The following is a 20,840-nucleotide window of genomic DNA, read 5'->3' as shown; positions in this document are numbered from 1 at the left end:
TCAGGGTTCGTCCATGTTGTAGCATGTATCAGAATAATCTTCCATTGTTCAGTGGCTGCTAACCAAAAGGTTGGCAGTTTGAATCCATCAGGCACTCCTTGGAAAATCTACGGGGCAGTTCTACTTTGTCCTTTAGGGTCACTGTAAGTCGAAATTGACTCGATGGCAACGGGTTTAGTTTTTTTGGTTATGGTAATTCTAGGAGCCCTGGTGGCACGATGGTTAAGAGCTCATCTGCTAACCAAAAATCAGCAGTTCGAATCCACCAGTTGCTCTTTGGAAAACACTATGGGGCAGTTCTACTCTGTCCTATAGTTAGAATCAACTCGAAGGCAGTGGGTTTCTTGTGGTAATTCTATGTCTAACTTTTTGAGGAATTGTCAAATTGTTCCACAGTAGCTGCACCATTTTACATTTCCACCAGCAATGTCTCAAGTTCCAATTTCTTCACATTCTAACATTTATTATTTTCTTTCTTCCTTTTTTTAAAAAAATAACTATCTTTTTAAAATAATTTTTATTGTGCTTTAAGTGAAAGTTTACAAATCAAGTCAGTCTCTCACATAAAAACTTATATACACCTTGCTAAAAACTCACAATTACTCTCCCCCCAATGAGACAGTCCGCTCTCTCCTTCCACTCTCTCTTTTCATGTCCATTTTGCCAGCTTCTAACCCCCTCTGCCCTCCCATCTCCCCTCCAGGCAGGAGGTGCCAACATAGTCTCGTGTGTCCACCTGGTACAAGTAGCTCACTCCTCACCAGCATCCCTCTCCTACCCATTATCCGTGTCCGACAAGCTGGCTTCAGGAATGGTTCCTGTCCTGGGCCAGCAGAAGGTCTGGGGGCCATGACCACCAGGGTCCTTCTAGTCTCAGTCAGACCATTAATTCTGGTCTTTTTATGAGAATTTGGGGTCTGCATCCCACTGTTCCCCTGCTCCCTCAAGAGTCCTCCGCTATGTTCCCTGTCATGGCAGTCATTGGTTGTGGCTGGGCACCATCTAGATCTTCTGGTCTCAGGATAATGTAGTCTCTGGTTCATGTAGCCCTTTCTGTCTCTTGGGCTCTTTGTTACCTTGTGTCCTTGGTGTTCTTCATTCTCCTTTGATCCAGGGAGGTTGAGACTCATTGATGCATCTTAGATGGCCACTTACTAGCATTTAAGACCCCAGATGCCACTCTTCAAAGTGGGATGCAGAATGTTTTCTTAATAGATTTTATTATGCCAATTGACTTAGATGTCCCCTGAAACCATGGTCCCCAAACCCCTGCCCCTGCTTCGCTAACCTTCGAAGCACTCTGTTTATTCAGGAAACTTCTTTGCTTTTGGTTTAATCCAGTTGTGCTGACCTCTGCTGTATTGAGTGTTGACTTTCCCTTCACCTAAAGTAGTTCTTATCTACTATCTAATTAGTAAATATCCCTCTCCCACCCTCCCTCCCTCCCCGCTCTTGTAACCACAAAAGAATGTGTTCTCAGTTTAAACTATTTCTCTAGATCTTATAATAGTGGTCTTATACAATATTTGTCCTTTTGCAACTGACTAATTTCACTCAGCATAATGTCTTCCAGGTTCTCCATGATATGAAATGTTTCACAGATTCCTCACTGTTCTTTAGCGATGCGTAGTATTACATTGTGTGAATATACCATAATTTATTTATCCATTCATCCGGTGATGGGCATCTTGGTTGCTTCCATCTTTTTGCTATTAAATAGCTATCTTAATAGTGTGACATTGTATCTCCTTGTGACTTAGATTTGCATTTCTCTAATAACTAGTAGTGTTGAGCATCCTGTCATGTGCTTATTAGCCATTTTATATTTCCTTGGGAGAAATGTTTATTCAAGCCTTTTGCCCATTTTTTAAATTGGATTGTATGCCTTTGTTGTTGAGTTGTAGGAGTTCTTTATATATTCTGGGTATTCAACCCTTATCAACACCCTTATGATTTTAAAATATTTTCCCATTCTGTGGTTTGTTTTTTCACTCTTGATTGTGTGCTTTGATACACAAGTTTTTAATTTTGATAATGTCCAATTTACCTATTTTTCCTTTTGTTGCCTGTGTTTTTGGTGTTGTATTTAAGAAAACATTGCCAAATCCAAGGTCATGAGGATTTTTCCCTTTTTCTTCTGAGAGCTGTGTAGTTTTAGCTCTTGATTTTAGGCCTTTGATCCATTTTGAGTTAATTTTTTGTATATGGTGTAAGGTAAGAGTCCCTGGGTGGTACAAATGGTTAACCAGCTGGCTGCTAACCAAACAGTTGGAGGCTTGAGTCTAGCCAGAGGCACCTTGGAAGAAAGACCTAGAGATCTACTTCTGAAAAATCAGCCATTGAAAACCTGATGGAGCACACTTCCACCCTGACATGCATGGGCTCGTCGGGAATTGGAAGTGACTCAACAGTAACTGGGATGGTACTGGTATAAGAGTCCAGCTTCATTCTTTTGCATGTGGCTATCTAGTTTTCCCAGGACCATTTGTTGAAGAGACTATTCTTTCCCCGTTCGTCCTGTATTCTTTTGACATGTCCCAGTGTTTTGGGGGCAGTTTCCTTATTTTCTGGTGCAATAAAATACTCCAGGACCATCTTGTTCTTCCCCTCCTCCAGTCCTGGAAGCAGCTGTTTCTCCAAGGAGTCCTGGTTCATTTTAGTGGTGGAGGGAGTAGACAGTCCAAGCTCTGAGCTCTAGGAGTGCTCATTCATACTGTGACCTCTGATTCCGATTCAACACCACAGGCTTCTTCCTGGCTTTTCCCTATTCGTATTTGTATCTTCCTTCTCCCTCAGGGAGAACCCTGGCTCCCAACAACATCAATATATTTGCTATTCTGCTCAATTCCACAAAGAACACATAATAGCTTCAGAATACCTACATCCACACCACTTTGTCAGCACGGAATTAGCAGGTCTAAATGAAACCCTGGTGGCATAGTGGTTAAGTGCTACAGCCACTAACTAAAAGGTCGGCAGTTCAAATCCACCAGGTGCTCGTTGGAAACTCTATGGAGCAGTTCTACTTCCGTCCTATAGTGTCACTATGAGTTGAAACGGACTGGATGGCAACGGGTTTGTTTTCTTTTTTTTCCAAACGTAGTTGATGTGGCAGTGGTTTCATATTACTAAATAACCCTTCAAGAAGATGGAACTAATGGGCAGGGCCACTAGTGAAGGGTTAAGAACATGCATGCAAGGAGCGTGCACACGTGTGTGTAATATCCTTCTTGGCCACCAGGTGTCAGCCTTTCACTGACAGTCTGCTTGAAAAAACAAAAACCAAACCCAGTGCCCACGAGTTGATTCTGACTCAATTAGGGCCTGACTTTTCTACAGGAAACTGGTTGCTTCGGCAGTAACTCAGGCAGCTCCAGCAAAGACATGGTCCCCTCTCCACTGGCTATCTCTTTGTCTCTCTTAAAATAATGTTTAGCCTTCCTCCAGTTTGAAAGAAGCAACCACTAAGGAAAGTAGTATAAGAAAATATACTGGATATAACCATTTTTAACTTTTGGTTGCAATTTTTTTCCTGCTGTTTATGTGTTTAATAGTAATAGCTATGCTACTATATATACAGATTAATTCATTCAATTCCAATTCTCTCCTTCCACGTGGGAGACTTAGGTTTGATTCCTGGGCAATGTGCCTCGTGTGTTGGAAAATCTGTGGAGTACAGTTCTACTGAGACACACATGGAGTTGTCGTGAGTCAGTGTCGCCTCCATGGGAACTGGTATTACGTGTCCAGAGCTAGACAGGTCCAAGGAGACATCCCTCATCTTTACATTGGGGTTATGTGGAGACAATGAAATAACACACGTCAAGTTCCCAATAAGTCAATTGGAGCCATTCTTTTTACTAACGGTGGTGGATTCTGACCAAGAGAGACATTGCTTATACCTCCGTGAAGACTTAGCAGAAGGGTTTTACAAGTAAACTGGTTACTCGAGTGCCTATTAAGCCCAGTTTTTTTTTTTTTTTAATTTTTATTGTACTTTAAGTGAAAGTTCACAAATCAAGTCAGTCTCTCATATAAAAATTTGTATACACCTTGCTATATACTCCTAGTTGCTCTCCCCCTAATGAGACGGCACACTCCTTTCCACTCTCTATTTTTGTGTCCATTCGGCCGGCTTCTGACCCCCTCTGCCCTCTCATCTCCCATCCAGACTGGAGCTTCCTGCGTAGTCTCATGTGTCTACTTGATCTAAGAAGCTCACTCCTCACCAGTATCATTTTCTAGCCCATAGTCCAGTTCAATCCCCGTCTGAAGAGTTTAAGCCTGGCTTTTGATATTTATTGTTTGAGGTCTCTGGGTGGCATAAACAGTTGATGCTTGACTGATAGCGTAAAGATTGGCAGTTCGAATGCACCCAGCAGTACCACAGGAGGCCTGGTGATCTGCTTCCATAAAGATTACAGCCGAAAAAAAAAAAAAAAACCCTATGGAGCAGTTCTACTCTGTAATGCATGGGGTTGCCATGAGTCAGAATTGACCTGACAGCAATGAGTGTGATTTGTGTGTGTGTGTGTGTGTCTAAACTTCCCAAACCCTAGGTGTACCCCAGGAAGACGCTAAGGGGAATCCATGGCACATTCTGTCCACTGTTGGTCCCCATTTATATGAGAGACTGCCTCCCCAAGATAGTCTTTGAGGCCATGGGAGTGGCCATGCTGGGCGTTTGAGGGATGAGGGTGGCTCAGGGGTCCACATGGGTCTGTCACTCGGGAACAGAACTGGAAGGGACACTGCAGGTGCAGAGAATGACAGCTGGAGTCCTTTGTCTGCCTTGTTCTTGGGGACTGGGTGGAGCCATTCCAGTCTGAAGTGCCTCATCCAGAGCCCACCTTGAGCAGAAGGCCATTGTCAAAAAGTCCTTTGACCATGGGAAGAATAGATTCCATTTTTATTATTCTTTATTATCTGTCTTAGCACAGGTGGATGGTTTTAAAGAACAGAAATTTATTGTCTCACAGCTTAGGAGGCTAGAAGTCAGAATTCAGGACACCAGCTCTAGGGGAAGGCTCTGTCCACTGTGGGTGAAAATCCTGGTTTTAGCTTCTTTAGTGTTCTTCCTTGGAGTTCCTTGGAGATCTCCACGTGACACCTGGGTTTCCCTCCTATTTGTGCTTGCTTTTCTCCGTATCTAATCTGCTCTTTTTATATCTCAAAAGTGATCAGGATTAAGACACTCCTTATACTAATATGGCCTCATTAACATAACAAAGAAAACCCTATTCCCAAATAAGATAACATCCACAGGCATATGGGTTAGAATTCTAACACATTTTTTGGGGAGGGAGGCGGGGGACACAATTCTACCCAAAATACCATGCCTCGGAAAGTGGAGCCTAGCCAACATGGGTGGGGTAGTCACAAACTCCTTCCTCTGCCTGCCCTCCCACTTCTTTTGGAGAGAGGCCCTCCCCAGCTCCAGTTTTGTAGTTCTGTGGAAAACTACCACTCACCTCCTGATCACAGGGGTGGCCACCCGAATGAGCAGAGCCAATCATCACAGCACCCCATCCCATGGCCATGATGATTGGTCCAGGGCTGGACACATAACCTGAGGTGGACCAGTTAGAGTCCTCCCTGGTACCCTGGTATTTTTCTGAGCGTCTTCCCTTTCAGGTTAGAAGTCTTCAGGATGTTAAACCTTTGGGCAGGTGGGAGCAAAGTCCTCTACCAAGTGTGGAGGCCAGAGAAAACAAAGTTGTCAGGCAGAGAGAATTAGAGAGGAAAGAAGGGAAGGAGTGAGCCGATAGCTTTGGATTTCTTGGGTCCAGTTACCAAGCTAATGGAACTGCCCTGATTCCTTCAACCACCCCAGTGTCCTTCAGATAAGCTCCCCTTTCCATTTAAGCTGATGGGAGTTGTGGTCTAGACTCCAGCTTGTAGAGCCTTGCCTCTTTCTGATGCACCTCCCCACCCAAACAGAAGCAACTGTTATTATTAGCATAATTTAAAATAAAATATTTTATTCTCCACTGAGAATGGGGCTTTGTATAGCATTGAACTCAGTTCAGATTGGATCCCCTGGACGGGCATCCCTCCCATGTATGTTTGGGGTGGGCCAGGTTGTTCCCCGGAGGAGCCCAGATTTACGCCGCAGGTGCCAGGCCAATTCTGTTGTTCTCCCGGTCGAAGACGGAGAAATACAGCCTCAGGAAGACGTCCCCCAGAATCCAGATCTCCTGGGATAAGTTTCCGGGTGTCGCTTGGAAGTTGCTGTAGCAAATGCCTTTACCCTCCTGGAGGAGACAGAAATTCTCACCTTCAGTCAAACGTGCCACCCACACCCCATTCAGGATCCAGTATCTCAGCAGCAGTTTCCCAGTTTTATTTCCCTCCTTCTCTGTGTGCTGAGGAAACCCTGGTGGCGTAGTGGTTAAGAGCTACAGCTGCTAACCAAAAGGTCAGCAGTACAAATCCACCAGATGCTCCTTGGAAATCGTATGGGGCAGTTCTACTCTGTCCTATAGTGTCGCTTTGAGTCGGAATAGTCTCTGGCAATAGGGCTATGTGTCAAGTAGCTGTCTTTGGTAGGTGCAGAAGTGGGTAGCCCACCCAGGAACTGGAACCACTTATAGTACCCCTCACATTCTGCAGGTTTCTGCCTCCTGGCCCTGCTCCAGGCTATTCCCCCTGCAGAAAATGCTTGTCCTTCTTGCCTTCGCCCCCACTCATTCTTCAAGACTGAGCCCCAGTCACCCTCTCCAGGTAGCCTTCCTGGACTATGTCTGACCTTCTCAGCCACTGCAGGCTGGATAAAGTGACTTTCCTCTGTGCTCTCCTGTACCTGGTGCTTCCAGAGACTGCATCCCTAATCACACTGTACTGCCCTGGCCTGCCGACTTGTCTGCGTGGGGCGGCTGTGTTGCATAACAATGTGTGTGTGTGGGGCGGGGGGCTGGGGGCATCTGCCTGAAGCCCAGTCTAGAACCTACACTCCACTCAAGAGGCCTCTGTGGGGTTAGGGGGCAGCAGCTCCATTCTATTAAGCTTGAAAACAAACCAGTTGCCATGAGTCAATTCTGCATCATGGCAACCCCACGTATTTCAGAATAGAATTGCGACCCATAGGGTTTTCAATGGCTATGATCCTTTGGAAGTAGATTGCCAAGCCTTTCTTTCAAAGTGCCTCTGGGTGGCACCTCAAAAGATTGAACTGCCAATCTTTTGTTTAGTAGCCAAGCTCTTAATCATCTGTGGTACCGAGACTCCTTAATTAAGCCTAGAATTGTTTAAATACCCTTTCTTCATCAAAGACTTTGACCCCATCCAGCCTGCTCTGAAATCCCATGGGGAGCTGACATTTACTAAGCATCAGTTATGTACCCAGTGCTGTGGGGCTACTGTGCAGCCTTTATTCACATCTATATCCTAACTGCCCTACAAAGGGAGAGGCTGTTACCACGTTTTACCAAGGAGGGAACTGAGGCTTAGTGAGGCAGTTATGGCCCCGGACTAGGGTGACCGTATAATTTATCACCCAGACCAGAACAATTTTGAGATGGGAAAGAGGGCACTGTTAATAGTTACGGTGGAGCAACATATCAAGGCTGTCCCAGATCATCTCTGTCTCTATTCCTTCGGCCCATTTCAGGGATTGCTATAGCTAACTTTCCATGTTCACTCATCTGAGTTTCCTGGTTGAACTGGAAGCTCTTTGGGGGCTGGGCCCTTAGAGTCTCCCCCATTATGGCTAACACCATGCCTGGCATGGGGTGACTGCTCAATATTTATCTGCAGGTGTTGGGTGTCCCAGACTGCCCCTTGCTATGAAGAGGTTTTGTGGGAGGGGCCAGCCCAGACAGGTGGGCCCAGCCACGCCTGCAATGGCATGACTTGGCCTCCCGGGGGCCTATTCCTCCCAGCCTTGGTCTAACCATTCTGGCAAGTTCCAGGATTTGAGGGTCAGCCCCCAGGTCCAGGTCTCTCACCTTCCGGATGTAAGCACTGGCTGGCATTGGGTAGTCGATGCCGTTGATGTTGAAGATGATGTCAGGGAGTGTGTTAATGGCTTCACAGTTCATGATGTACTGTCAGAGAGAGTGATGGAGAAGGTTGGCCCCGCTGACGTCTCCATGTATGGACAGTCCCAGAATGACCCTTTGGAATGCCCCGGTACCTCGCCACCATAGGAATGTTTGGCATTGATCAAATTCTGGATGTTGAGGATAGATCTGTGTGGTCCAGTCACCAAAGAGGTTCCAGTATCCAAAATGGTGTCGCAGCCACCATTACAGCCAATAACCTTTCCGTTCATGGAGATGCTGAGAGACAGGAGACAAAGCAGGCACCGGGATAACTTTACAGCCCACCAGCTCCATGGCTCCTCCCCCAGCTGTGTCCAAGACAGCCCTTCAGCTCATGCCTCCCTCTCTGTTTCCTGTTGTTCTGGTCACACTGACCTTCTTTGACCTTTCAGTTCTTGATCTCCCTGCCTAGAAATGCCCCCAGTCCTCTGCATGTGGCTAATTTCTCCTGGCCCTCCAGGTTCCTGCTTAATTGTGGCTTTTGCAGGGAAGTCATCCCCCCATGCTAGATCAGGCTCCTCTCCTGGTCACCCCCATCATACCCATACTTGTTTCTAGCATGTGGCAAAGTAATTAATTGTGGACGTGAGTCAATGCCTGCGCCCCTACGTGGTGAGGTCTGTAAGAGCGGGTTGTATCCTCTGTGCCTCCCTCAGGTGTGTAGCACACAGCAGTTGTTGAACATGTTTTTTGAATGAACGAAGGAATGAACAAATGAGTGAGGGACAGCTGGAGACCTGGGACCAGGGTCTGACCAACTACGGGGCCCACAGAACCAAGATGGAGGTTCTCCTGGCTGTAGTGCCTGATGCTCAGAGCGGAGGGAGGGGAGCCATGGGCTATTTTGGAAGAGGCTGTCTGCCCAGCAACCTCCCACCTATGTGGGGCGGGAGGGATTCAGGCCCTCTGGGAGCCAGTCAAGAAGAGCCTGAGGTACCTCAAAGGAAAGGTGATCTGCTACAGAAGCCTCCGAAGGACATTTTTAGCTATTGTCACACAGAATATGTCAATTATGGTCCCCATGTTTTCTTTTTTCTGGCCACTCTGGGATTTCCAGGTCCCTGATTCCCTCTGTCACAGTTCCCCGCCCTGCTGTGTGGGGTGGGGTGTTCTGTGTGATTTGTGAGTGAAGTGGACAGCTCTCCACTGCCTGGCATCTTCTCCCTAGGTTTGCCCAGGACTTTGCCAGTTTTCAAACTGAGAGTTCCTCATGCTAAAGGGACTTTCATGTCCCCTCATGGCCCTGTTCAGACTGGTACAATTCTCTCTGATCTCCTTATCACCTGCCTTTTAGGGTCCTCAGACCATGCTTCTCGCCCCCATCCCCACATCTGGGGCAGGCTTTTCCCACACTGTTGTGCACCTCTTTCCTGAAGAGATTTCAGCTTCCCCAGGCCTGCCGTCCTCCCTTTCCTCTTCTCTTCATGCTCCAAGACTCTGTTCTGACCTTGTCAGGGGGGATTACCAACCTATGGATGGTGTGTGTGTGTGTGTGGTGTGTGTGTGCATCTATATGTGTGACTGCTTCTGTGTGCGTTGGTGTGTCTGGGTGATTGTGTCTATGTGTGTATGTGTGTGTGTGCATGCATCTGTCTGTAATGGTGTGTGTCTGTTAGGTCTGTGTCTCTTTGTGTGTCTGTATGTGTGTGTAATGGCGTCTATATATGTGTGTGGGTGCATCTGTGTGTGATTGTGTGTAATAATGTGTCTGTATATATGTGTGTGTGTGTCTGTGATTGTGTATGTATGTGTGTAAAATGGTGTGTGTCTATAGGTTTAATGGTGTCTGTATGTGTGTGTGAGTACATCTGTGTGAGTCTGTATGTTTGGGTCCATGTGGGGGACATCACTTGGGGCAGGAATCAGAGGGAGGGTCTTACCTGTCTATGGTGAACTGCCAGAAGAAGGGTCTGGTCACCGGCACCCAGTTAAGTTCTCCCTTGTAGTAGGCGGGGTCCACCCCACCGAACATCACCACACTGCCCTTGTCCTCCTGGCTGAGGGGGAATGGGAAAGCTTATTGTGAGGGGATAATAGCAACACCCGCCAAGCACTGCTCTGAGAGCTTTGCTGATCACTGCTTGATCAGGCTGCACACCCGCACACCTATGGAGTAGACACTGCTGTGACCCTACTTTATGGATGGGGAAATTGAGACAAGGAGGGGTTAGGTACCTGCCCAAGGTCGGTCACGTGCCTAACGAGAAATGAAGCTGAGATTTGAGCCTGGCCTTCTGGCTTCAGATCTGGACTCAACCAGCCCTGCTCCTCTGAAGAGGGCCAGGCCTGCCAGCAACCAGAGGGGAACATTAGAAGTCACAGCGCCTGCAGGGGCAGACCTCCATGTCGTGTGGCCTGTCATCCTTCAGAAAAAGTAACCAAGGTCCAAGGAGGCAGAGAGGTTAAGGGCCTTTCCTTCAGGCTTCCGTAGGGCCTGTTCACGCTTGTGACCTGAACCGTTGCAAGGGCTCCCACACTTGCGCTGAACTTGAAATTCTTAGTACTTTTTCAATGATGGCTCCACATTTCCATTTTGCACTGGGCCCTGCAAATGATGCAGCTGGTCCTGGCCTCACAGCAACGTCTTAGGGAGGGAGGCAACATCCTGGCCTAACCCTCTCCTTCGACATCCTGTCGGCTCTTCCTTCGACATACAGACTGAGTCCTTCTCCCCTGCCCCGTTCTGGTCCAAGCTGCCACCTTGTCTCTCCTGAACCCCTGCGCAGTCCCTTCACTGGTCTCCCTGCCTCCACTCTGCCCAATCAGACATTCTCCAGCTAGCACCCAGGTGAGCTATCGAAAACATAAACCGCGTGTCTCTTCCCTGCTTACCCCCTCCCAGAGAACAAAAGTAAAGGGTGGCTTTGCCCTGCCTCCCTCCCCATCTCCATCCCCTGCCCTTTCCCTCCCCCAGGTGCTTCGGCCCCAGCGCCCCCGTTGCTGCATGACATCCCAAGTTTTTTCCCCTTTGGGCTTTCTCACTTGCTCTTCCCTCCACTTTGGACTTTGTCTCTCAGGCCTGGCTCTTTCCCATCGGGAACTCTCAGCTCTGAAACCACGTCCTCAGAGAAGCCTTGGCTCTCCACCTAAACTACACCCTGTTCTCTGTCTCTTCTAGGGCCCTGTTTTATTGTTCTCACAGAACCACTTACTATCCAGAAGTAACTTTCATTTATTTATTTACATATTTCCTGTCTGCCTTCCTCTCCATTCTCTGTCTCCTTCACACGTACAGAACACATAATAGGTGCTCAATGCATCTTTGTTGAATGACTCACCACCCATGGTTGAGTGCATTTATTCCTGAGGCTTAACCCGTTGCCCTCTAGTGGATTCCGACTCACAACGGCCCCATAGGACAGAGTAGAACTGCCCCATAGGATTTCCAAGGAGCGGCTGGTGAATTCAACCTGGCGACCTTTAGAACTGAGCTCTAAACCACTACGCCACCAGGGCTTCTGAGGCTTAGAAGTTAAATACATGAAGTTCATGCTGTGGAGCTAGGGCTTGAACTCAGGTCCCACCCGGAGCCCACACACAGCTTTAACCACCACACTCTCCTGCCCCCTACATGGATCTAGGGACTCAGTCACTCTCTTTGGCAAGAAGACACTCTCCATCAACAGGGACCCCTTCTTATCTGTGCTTCTCCTCAACAGACCCTCAGCAGCCAGGGTACTTCAACTTTTCCTGCTACCCAAGCACAGTGACTGGAGACCACCCACCATGGGAAAGTGTCCCAAAGGGCTGAGTTCGAGTCCTGCCACTCCTAGTACCAGACTGAGCCATCTTGTGTGAACCCCTTTCTGAGCCTCAGTGTCTCCATCTAAAGGGCTTGGGGATCACAGGAATCAGCAAACTTTTCTTGGAAAGGGCCAAACAGTCAATGTTTTAGGTTGTGTGGGCTATACGATGTCTATCGCAGCTCCTCAACTTTGATGTTGTACAAAAGCAGCCACAGATAATATGTGAGTGAATGAATATGGCTGTGTTCCAATAAAACCTTCTATACAAAAACAGGTGGTGGGCTGGATTTGGCCTACGGACCATAGTTAGCCAATCCATGGACTAGACTATCTCCAAAGAATCCTTTGGATCAGATAGCCTATAATTTTTCATATAATTTTTCTTACCACCACATTGGAGAAAGGCTTATCTAGCCCAGACCCAGGAGTCCCTGAGTGGTACACACAGTTAACGTGCTTGGCTGCAACTAAAAGGTTGGAGGTTTGAGTTCACCCAGAGGTACCTCAGAAGGCCTGGCAACCTAGTTCTAAAAAATGAGCCATTGAAAATCCTATGGGGCACAGTTCTACCCGGAACCTACTCAATGGCAATTGTTTTTTTTGTTTGTTGCCCAGACTTACGCGGTCAAGTAGAAGGCAAAGAGGCCCTGAGAAATGAGACCTTGGTTCCACAGGTTGTCAAAGAAGGGCATTGTCCCATGGACGCTAATGGTGGGGTAGGCCAGTCCCAGAATGCCATCGAAGGGTGCAGAGTTCATGAAACTGCCGGGCTCCTGAATGCTCAGGCCAAACTCCTGAGTCACGACTGCAAGCCCTGCGACCTGTGGGAGAGGACGGTGTTCCTGAGTAAAGGCTTAGGTAGTGGGGCTGGGGCTGGCTGGGGTGGAAGAGGGTGAGGAGATGCTCCTAGCACCAGACAGGAAATTCTGCTTGTTGTGATTGTCTGAGGTGCAGCTTTTGGCTCTGGCACAGGCTGCACCTCAGACAATCACAATAAGCAGTAATGGGCACGTGGGTTCCGTGTGTGTGGTGCTGTGGATTTTCCCCAACACCTGAAACTCCCTCATGTTATTTGAAATTAGCCACACAGGCCAAGCTCCTTTTCATAGATGGTGCCACTGGGACTCGGAATGTGGCCAAATGGTTCCCACTGGAGAACAAAATGCGTAGAGAGCAAAATATTCTTTTTGGCGTCTCTACCATCTGATGACAGCAATGGACTAGATTCATTGGAAACTCCAAAGGTTGTATTTTCAGCATCAGCCCAGGGAGAGAGTAGCCCATTAATGCTATGTAAGCTGCCATGTTTTTTCTGTCAATTCTGCCTCGGAATCATTCTTTTGGATGGATGGATGTGTGTGTGTATGTCTTAGTGATCCCACAAGTGGGGGGCTTTAAAAAACAGAAATGTATTTTCTCACAGTTCGAAAGCTAGAAGTCTGAATTCAGGGTGTGGCTGTAAGGCAAGGTCCTCCTTGTCTATTTCAGCTTCTAGTAGCTGCCAGCAATCCTTGGAATTCCTGGGCTTGTAGCTTCATGGGCCTTCATTGTCTGTCTTCCTCTCCTCCTTCCCCCCCACCAGTCTAATCTATTCTTTTTATAATTCAGAAGTGATTAGATTTAGAACCCACCCTGCTTTGGTATGATCTAATTAACATAACAAAGAAAACCCTATTTCCAAACAGGATTACATTCATAGGTATAGGGATTAGGAGTCCAACATGTATTTTGAGGTGCGAAGGGGGACACAATTTAATCCATAACGTTGTATGTTTAGAAAAATTGAGGCACTTGAGGGCCCTCTATATCTGAGGCCCCTGCTCACCCTGTCTGGGTCCTGCACCTCAGAGGGCCCAGTTCTCCCCTCTCCTGAAAATACCCTACACCTGCCTGCATCCTGATTCACACCCCAGCTCTCCTCACCTGCTGCGTGACCTTGCCCAGGGCACTCACCCTCTCTGCACCTCAGCTCCCTCATCTGTAAAACAGATAATAATAGTGCCTGCTTTTGAAGTTGTTGTGAGGATTAAACAAATTAATACTAGCAAAGTGCTTGGCACAGCGTGAGGGTATAAAAGTGGGTGATGTCTGCAGAAATGGAAAAGCCCACCCTCAAATTTATATAGAACGGCAAGGGACCTTGAATAGCTAAAGCAATCTTGATGAAGAAGAATAAAGTAGAACTCACACTTCATGATTTCAAAACATACTATAAACCTACAGTAAATAAAACAGCCTGGTACTTGTATAGTAATAGACACATAGACCCGTGGAATAGAACGGAAAGCCAGAAATAAATCCAGTTGATCTATGGCCAACTGATTTTCCACAAGGGTGCTAAGTTCATTCAATGCAGAAGGAAGAGTCTCATCAGTAAGAGGTGCTGGAAAAACTGGATTTCCACATGCAGAAGAATTAATCAGTACCCATGCCTCATATCACATGCGAAAACCAATTTGAAATGGACCAGGGATCTAAATACGAAAAATAAAGCCATAAAATTCTTAGAAGAAAATGTAGGGACAATGCTGTGGGACCTAGTGTTTAGCAATAGATTATCAGAGACCATAATAAAAGCTTGAGCAGCAAGAGAAAAAATAGATAGATGAGACCTCATAAAAATTAGACACCTTTGTACATCAAAGGACTTTATCAACAAAATCAAAAGACAACCTATAGACTGAGAGAAAATCTTTGGAAACCTTATATGAGCTAACCAAAAAACCAAACCCACTGCTGTCTAGTCGATTCTGACTCATAGTGATCCTATAGGACAGAGTAGAATTGCCCCATGGGGTTTCCAAGCAGTGACTGGTGGATTTGAACTGCCGAACTTTTGGTTAGCAGCTGTACCTCTCAACAACTGCACCACCAGGGCTCCATATATCTGCTAAGGACCTGATATCATATATATATATATATATATATACACACATACACACACACGCACACATATTTACACATATACACACACACACATATATAAAATAACTTCTATAACTTAACAACAAAAAGGCAAACAACCCAATCCAAAAAAATGGGCAAAAGGCTTGAACAGACAGTTCACCAAAGGGGATATTTAAATGACCAACAAGGACATGAAAAGTTGCTCAACATCTTTAGCCATTGTCGTTGTCATCGTTATGTGCCCTTGAGTCCATTCCAACTCATAGCAACGCAATGTGGGGAGATGTGAATCAAAACCACAAGGAACTAACACCTCACTCCATTAGAATAAAAAAAAATATAGTAACATCAAAAACAAGTGTTGCCCAAGGTTGTGGAGAAACTGGAACCCTCAGCTATTGCTGGTGGGAATGTAAAATGATGCAGCCACTGTGGAAAAGTTTGACTGTTGTTCAGGTTGAATAGACATGGAATTACCACGTGACCCAGCAATCCCAAGCCAATGTCCATTATAGCACTTTTTACAACAGCCAAAAGGTGGAAACAACTGAATTGTCCCTCAACAGATGCATGGATAAACAAAATGGTATATATATATATGTATTTACTCACAGTAGACTATTATGCAGCCATAAAGAGAAATGAAGTCCTGATACATGCCACAACAGGAATGAACCTTGACAACATCATGCCGAGCAAAAGGAGGCAGTGACAAAAGGCCAAATACTGTACAATCTCGCTTGTATGAAATAAGCAATTTATATAGAAACAAAGATTATGAATGGTTACCTGGGGTGGGAGGAAGGGGGTAAGGGACTTTTTGTCTGGGGGCATCAAGTTTATGTTAGTGGCGGTAAAATATGTTGGAAAAGGGTAGTGATAAGAGTGGTATAACATGAGAAATGTTGTCAATGTCATTGAATTGTAAATGTGGAAGCTGTGTTGTTGGCAAATGTTTGAGTGTATATTTTCATCATAATTAAAAAAAAAAAAGGAAGTGACATTTACCCATCTCTCTGTGCTCCTGGCAAAAATCAGCCTTGTGGCAACTATAGGGAAAGGAGTTTGGAACCCATGGGCCCCAAGACCCGCCAGTTTGGTGGTCCCACTTTCTGGGTTAGGGCTTTGGAGACCTTTGTGAGTCGGCAGGGTACTACCCCTCAGGGACATAGCCCTTCCGGCCCGGTGGCCACCAGCTGGGGGACTTGGGAAAGATGGGTGCTCTCAGCTGAGCCAGGTCTGACTGTGTAAGCAGTAGCCAGCTCCCAGGGCCACCTCTGCCTCAGCCTCTGGTTTTCTGTGTTACCTGAACAGTGTCTCTGACGAGAAATCCCTTCATGCTCCCAGTGCCGTAGGTAAGGGAGATAGGCTGGCCCAAGAATTGGAAGGTGGAGGACTGCAGGGGGTTGAAGACATTGTGGTGTGCTGAGGACACAAAGGTTGGTATCGGTTAGGGCTGCTGAGGACCAAGGAGGGGGCAGGGGCACATGATGGGGACAGTGACAGGGCACTCACCACAGGCGGGGCTGTAGCAGTAGATGGAGGGCACCCACAAGTCAGTGGAGCCCGTGTCAAAGATGACATTGAACTCCTGAGGGGGCGTTCCGACGCTGATGGTGCCGATGTATGCCAGCTGCCCGGGTGAGGAGGATGGTTAGGGCAGGTCTGGCAGCCCCTGATTCCCAGGGTGCCTGCCTGCTTTAGGGTGACCCCTGTCTTGACTTCACTTTCCAACTGCCCCACCTCTCAGCCTCTGCTCAAGCCAGTGCCTTCATTTGAAAGGCTCTCTAATCTCTCCTGCAACTCCTTAAGTCCTCCTCCCCCAGGTAGCCCTCCTAGGTCACCCCAGGCTCCTACACTCACTCTTTCTTCTAAACTCAAAATATCAATACTACATAGTTGGCCCTTTGACTTGGCATTTATTAGCTCTTTTCCTGTCTCTCTGGCTGGGCTATATAACTCTTGAGAAAGACACTGTCGTTGTTGTGTGCCATGGAGTCTATTCCGACTCATAGCGACCCTATAGGACAGAGTAGAACTGCCTCATAGGGTTTTCTGGGCTGTAATTTTTATGGGAGCAGATCACCAGGTCTTTTCTCCTGTGGAGCCACTGATCAGTTCAAGTTGCCAACCTTCCGGTTAGCAGCCGAGTGGTTAACCACTGGGGGTCACCAGGGGTCCTTGTAAAAGACACTGGGGCCTTTTGATGTCAATAACAATAACCATAGTCTTAGTCTACTACAGCATGGTTCCCCGCAGGGCTCCGTAACTTTTTAAGGAAGTGATTCTTGGGCCTGAAGTGGCTGAGCTTCCTCCTACCTAGGATATCAAACTTGATTTGCAATTGGCTTTGCTGTCATTTTATCAGACTCTGCTCACCCTTGGATGTGGTTCCCTTAGCTCAGGGATTTGTTTCGTTCAGAAAGAACAAGGTCCCTCAAAGCAAGCTCCCTGGCTCACAGGTGCCCAAAGATATGTCGCTGGCACAGAAATGGGTGATTAGCTGCCATTTGGTCACCACAGACCAACAATGAGGGTAAGATGTCTTCTCCACTGGGAGCAGAGAGCTGCAGGGGTTCCTGCCCAAACATCCTGGGTCCCACCCCTAGACGAATCTCAATACTTGGCAACAGCCCTAGGCGGCGCTCTGGAGCGCTGTCTTTCCACCACACTCACATCTAAGTAGTTCCTCAGTTTTTCATAAGATACGTCCGCCGTCTGTGGTATGCCAAAATACTTAAAGATTTTGTAGTAAGGATCCGTCTCCAGGAAATCTCTAAGCAGGTCTTTTTCCCTGAGCTTTTCTCGCAATGGTTGGATCTTTTGCAGAGGGATCCTTTAACAGAAAACAGGTCAGAGATAGCCCCCGCTATATAACTGCCACACCCTACAGGGGAGTTGATTTTTGAATATTTTCTCATTATCAGGTTGGGTCACCCAATGCAACGGGAAGATCAGAGTAACGGACCTAGGTTTGAACCTGGCTTCTGTTATGTAGTCATGGGCAAGTCATATGGCCAAGTTTCCCCATCTGCAAAAAGGTGGGATGGTAATATTCCCCTCCCATAGAATGTTCTGAGTATTTTAGTTGAGATGAAGGATACAATACTCCTGACATACAGAAGATCTTGACAATAGCAGTCAATTGCTGCTGTCATCTCCAAGCAGCCCTAAGGAGGGAGACAGAGCAGGGCCATAATCCTCTTTCTACAGCAGAGGAATCTGAGTGAAGACTGTTTGGGCCTCGGCTGCAAGACTGTGGGCCTTGCCACACCACTTGTTAGTGGCAAAGCTGAATCTAGAAGAAGATCCCCTGATCTCTCTCCAGGGTTCAACCAGAAGACGGGGTGAGAAGAAGCCAGGAAATGAGAAACCTCAGAGGGCCTGAGGTGGGGAGTAGGGAAATGAAGAGCGTAGAGAAAAGAGAGGAGAGAGAGCCAACGAGAGAGAGAAGGTTAAAACAAGCACGAGGAGTCCTGCAAACACCAAAAAAAAACCAAACCACTTGCCGTCAAGTCAATTGCAACTCATGGTGACCCCGCGTGTGCAGAGTAGAACTGTTTCATAGGGTTTTAAAAGCGGTGACCTTTTGGAAGCAGATCGACAGGCCTTTCTTCTGACATATCTCTGGGTGGGTTCGAACCTCCAACCTTTGGGTTAGAAGCTGAGCGCTTAATCATTTGTGCCACCCATGGATACTGGAAGACAGAAATAAAGAGAGAGAGAGCAGAGGTGGAGACCCACAGACAAACGCGCAGAAACAGAGGGAGAGCAAAGAGAAGCCCTAGAAGCAAATGTGGGAGAAGCACTGTTCTCAGACAGGACCATGCCTACAGCTGTACAGGTCGTGCACTGAACAATTCCAGGGAGCATTGTTCACATAGCCCATGACGTGACTGGCACCATGGAGTTGCACAACCCTGTAGGCCTGCCCCGAGACCCCTGAGCCCAACAGTGCACGTGGCTACTTATCAATAAATGGAGACTTTTTAAGATGCTCAAGAAATGTTTACATTTCCTTCTGCACCCCTGGATGGGTGGGAGAATAAGAAAAAGAGGCCAGAAAGAGAGCTGATGTCATCAGCACGCAGTCCCCATACTTACATGATTAAGGACTCTGAGAAGGCCACCAACCCAAGGAACAAAAACCACTTCATGTTTCCTTCCTGGGTTGAAAGCACTCAGGAAATAGTGAGCTCTAAGTGGTAGTGGCTCTCTGAAGCTGCTCACTATATATACACTCCCACCTGTCCCAATTCTCCCCTCAGGGGCTTCTAATGGGACCTGATAAGAACTGCAAGCCATAAAAAAAAGAAGAAGAAAAAAAAGCAAGCCAGAAGACTCAGAAAATTCTCTGAATACAGAGATTTCAAGTGTAATTTCTCCCTTTGGGCTTGGCTGGAAGAAAAAAAAAAAAAAAAAAAGGCCACCTGGTCTAACAAGGAGTAGAAAGACTATTGCTTTCTTGGAGATAAAAGCACTACAAAAAATGTGATAAAAGAATAAGTGTCAAGCACATGTTTGACCTTCATGATCTCCTGCAGTCTTCCCTGTGCCCTTGGGAGGTATGTGTTGCTATCCTCACTTAGAAAGGAAAGGTCAAATTGCAGAGTGAAGACCTTGTGGGGCAACCCATTGACATGAATGGATTTAGGTGGTGGGATAACCCAGCTCAGGGACACTGGTGTAGCCAGTCTGCTTCAAGGATCTAGACTAGGGCAGTAGTATAACCGTACAATTTTAATATTGGGAATGATTTGATGCATGCATTCAAGAGATACTTTATTTGTTTAACAAATATTTACTGGGGACCTACTATGTACTGGGAACTGGGCTGGATGCTGGGCAGCCAAAGAAGACTCTCAGCCCTTGCCTTCAGTGAGTTTGCAGTGTAGGGCTTGTTGTTATTTGTTGCCAGCTAGTCAGGCCCAGGAAACCCTGGTGGCATAGTGGTTAAGTGCTATGGCTGCTAACCATACGGGTCGGCAGTTCGAATCCCCCAGGCGCTCCTTGGAAACTCTATGGGGCGGTTCTACTCTATCCTATAGGGTCGCTATGAGTCAGAATCAACTCGACGGCACTGGGTTTTGGGTAGGCAGCCCCCAACTTATGGGGGCCCCAAGCACAACAGAATGAAATACTGCTCAGTCCTGTACCATCCCCATGATTGGTTGTGGATTGGACGGTTGTGATCCACAGGATTTTCATTAGCTGCTTTTTGGAAGTAGATCAGTAGGCCTTTCTACCTGGCCTGTCTTAATCTGGGAACTCCACTGAACCTGTGTAGCGTCACAACAACACCTAAGCCTCCACTGGGTTGTAGCGGCGCATGAGGTGCCTCGGCCCGGTATTGAACCTGGATCTCCCACATGGAAGGTGAGAATTCTATCACTGAACAGCACTGCCCCCAGTGCAGTCTAGGGCAGAGTTCACAAACCGGGGACCCAGGAGGCAAAGGAAATGGCTGGCAGGGCTGTGTGGGCAACACGGAGGCACGTGTCCTGCCACAAGGGGGCAGCCTCTACTCAGCTCCAACCAGCAGGTGCTCTGATGGACGGCGGGCCAGTGTGATGCCAAGGTCGGCCAAGTTTTCTAGGGAAGTAGGAAGTCTGATATTTGTGTGAAATACTCCGATTATTAAATGTTAGCAACTAATTAATTTTTTTTCCAAAAACACTGCATGGGACAAACCTAAGACAGCTGCGAGCTGGATTCAGTCTGTTAACCCACCCAATAAAAAAATAGAAGGTGTTTATTTCAGGCCTGGAGTGTTCAATGCATGTTGGTTGAATGAATGAATAAGAGATCAAATGTATCTTAACCACATCCTTTTCCTTCCTCTTGCAAAGAAAAACCACCAGGGTCAGATTAACCAATGACCTTAACTATAGCTTTCACATGCTGAGTATTTGCTGTTCTCCCCACCCCCCTGCCCCCACAGACTCCATGCCTTGAAACATTTTTGTCTGCCAGGCTGAGCAGATGAAGGAATAATAAATTTCTAAGTGTCTTATCAATCAAAGAAGACCAAAAACGACCACCCGGAGCTTCTGCTCAGCCTGATGTGTCTATAATTCCAGCCAAAGAAAATGCAATTTTATGGCACCATCCAGGACTCCCAGGGCACGGTGTTCCTAAGATCCAG

At 47.0% G+C, this 20,840-nt stretch overlaps 1 protein-coding gene across 1 annotated transcript; it reads right to left on the bottom strand.

The window, feature by feature from the left end:
* Positions 1-6,104: 6,104 nt before the first annotated feature.
* On the bottom strand, positions 6,105-18,852 carry LOC126080666 (pepsin F-like). Its single transcript, XM_049891846.1, has 9 exons — positions 18,800-18,852; positions 17,372-17,531; positions 16,211-16,328; positions 16,002-16,120; positions 12,410-12,609; positions 9,923-10,039; positions 8,135-8,279; positions 7,947-8,045; positions 6,105-6,254 (listed from the first exon to the last, which is right to left on the bottom strand). Exons 1-9 carry the CDS (start codon positions 18,850-18,852, stop codon positions 6,105-6,107), a joined length of 1,161 nt encoding a protein of 386 aa, XP_049747803.1.
* Between the last annotated feature and the right edge of the window lie 1,988 nt (positions 18,853-20,840).

Source organism: Elephas maximus, chromosome 7 (assembly GCF_024166365.1).
Source record: "Elephas maximus indicus isolate mEleMax1 chromosome 7, mEleMax1 primary haplotype, whole genome shotgun sequence".
In the NCBI taxonomy this organism is placed as follows: domain Eukaryota; kingdom Metazoa; phylum Chordata; class Mammalia; order Proboscidea; family Elephantidae; genus Elephas; species Elephas maximus.
Note: the sequence above shows the minus strand (reverse complement) of the source record. Positions and strands in the feature narration are given on the sequence as shown.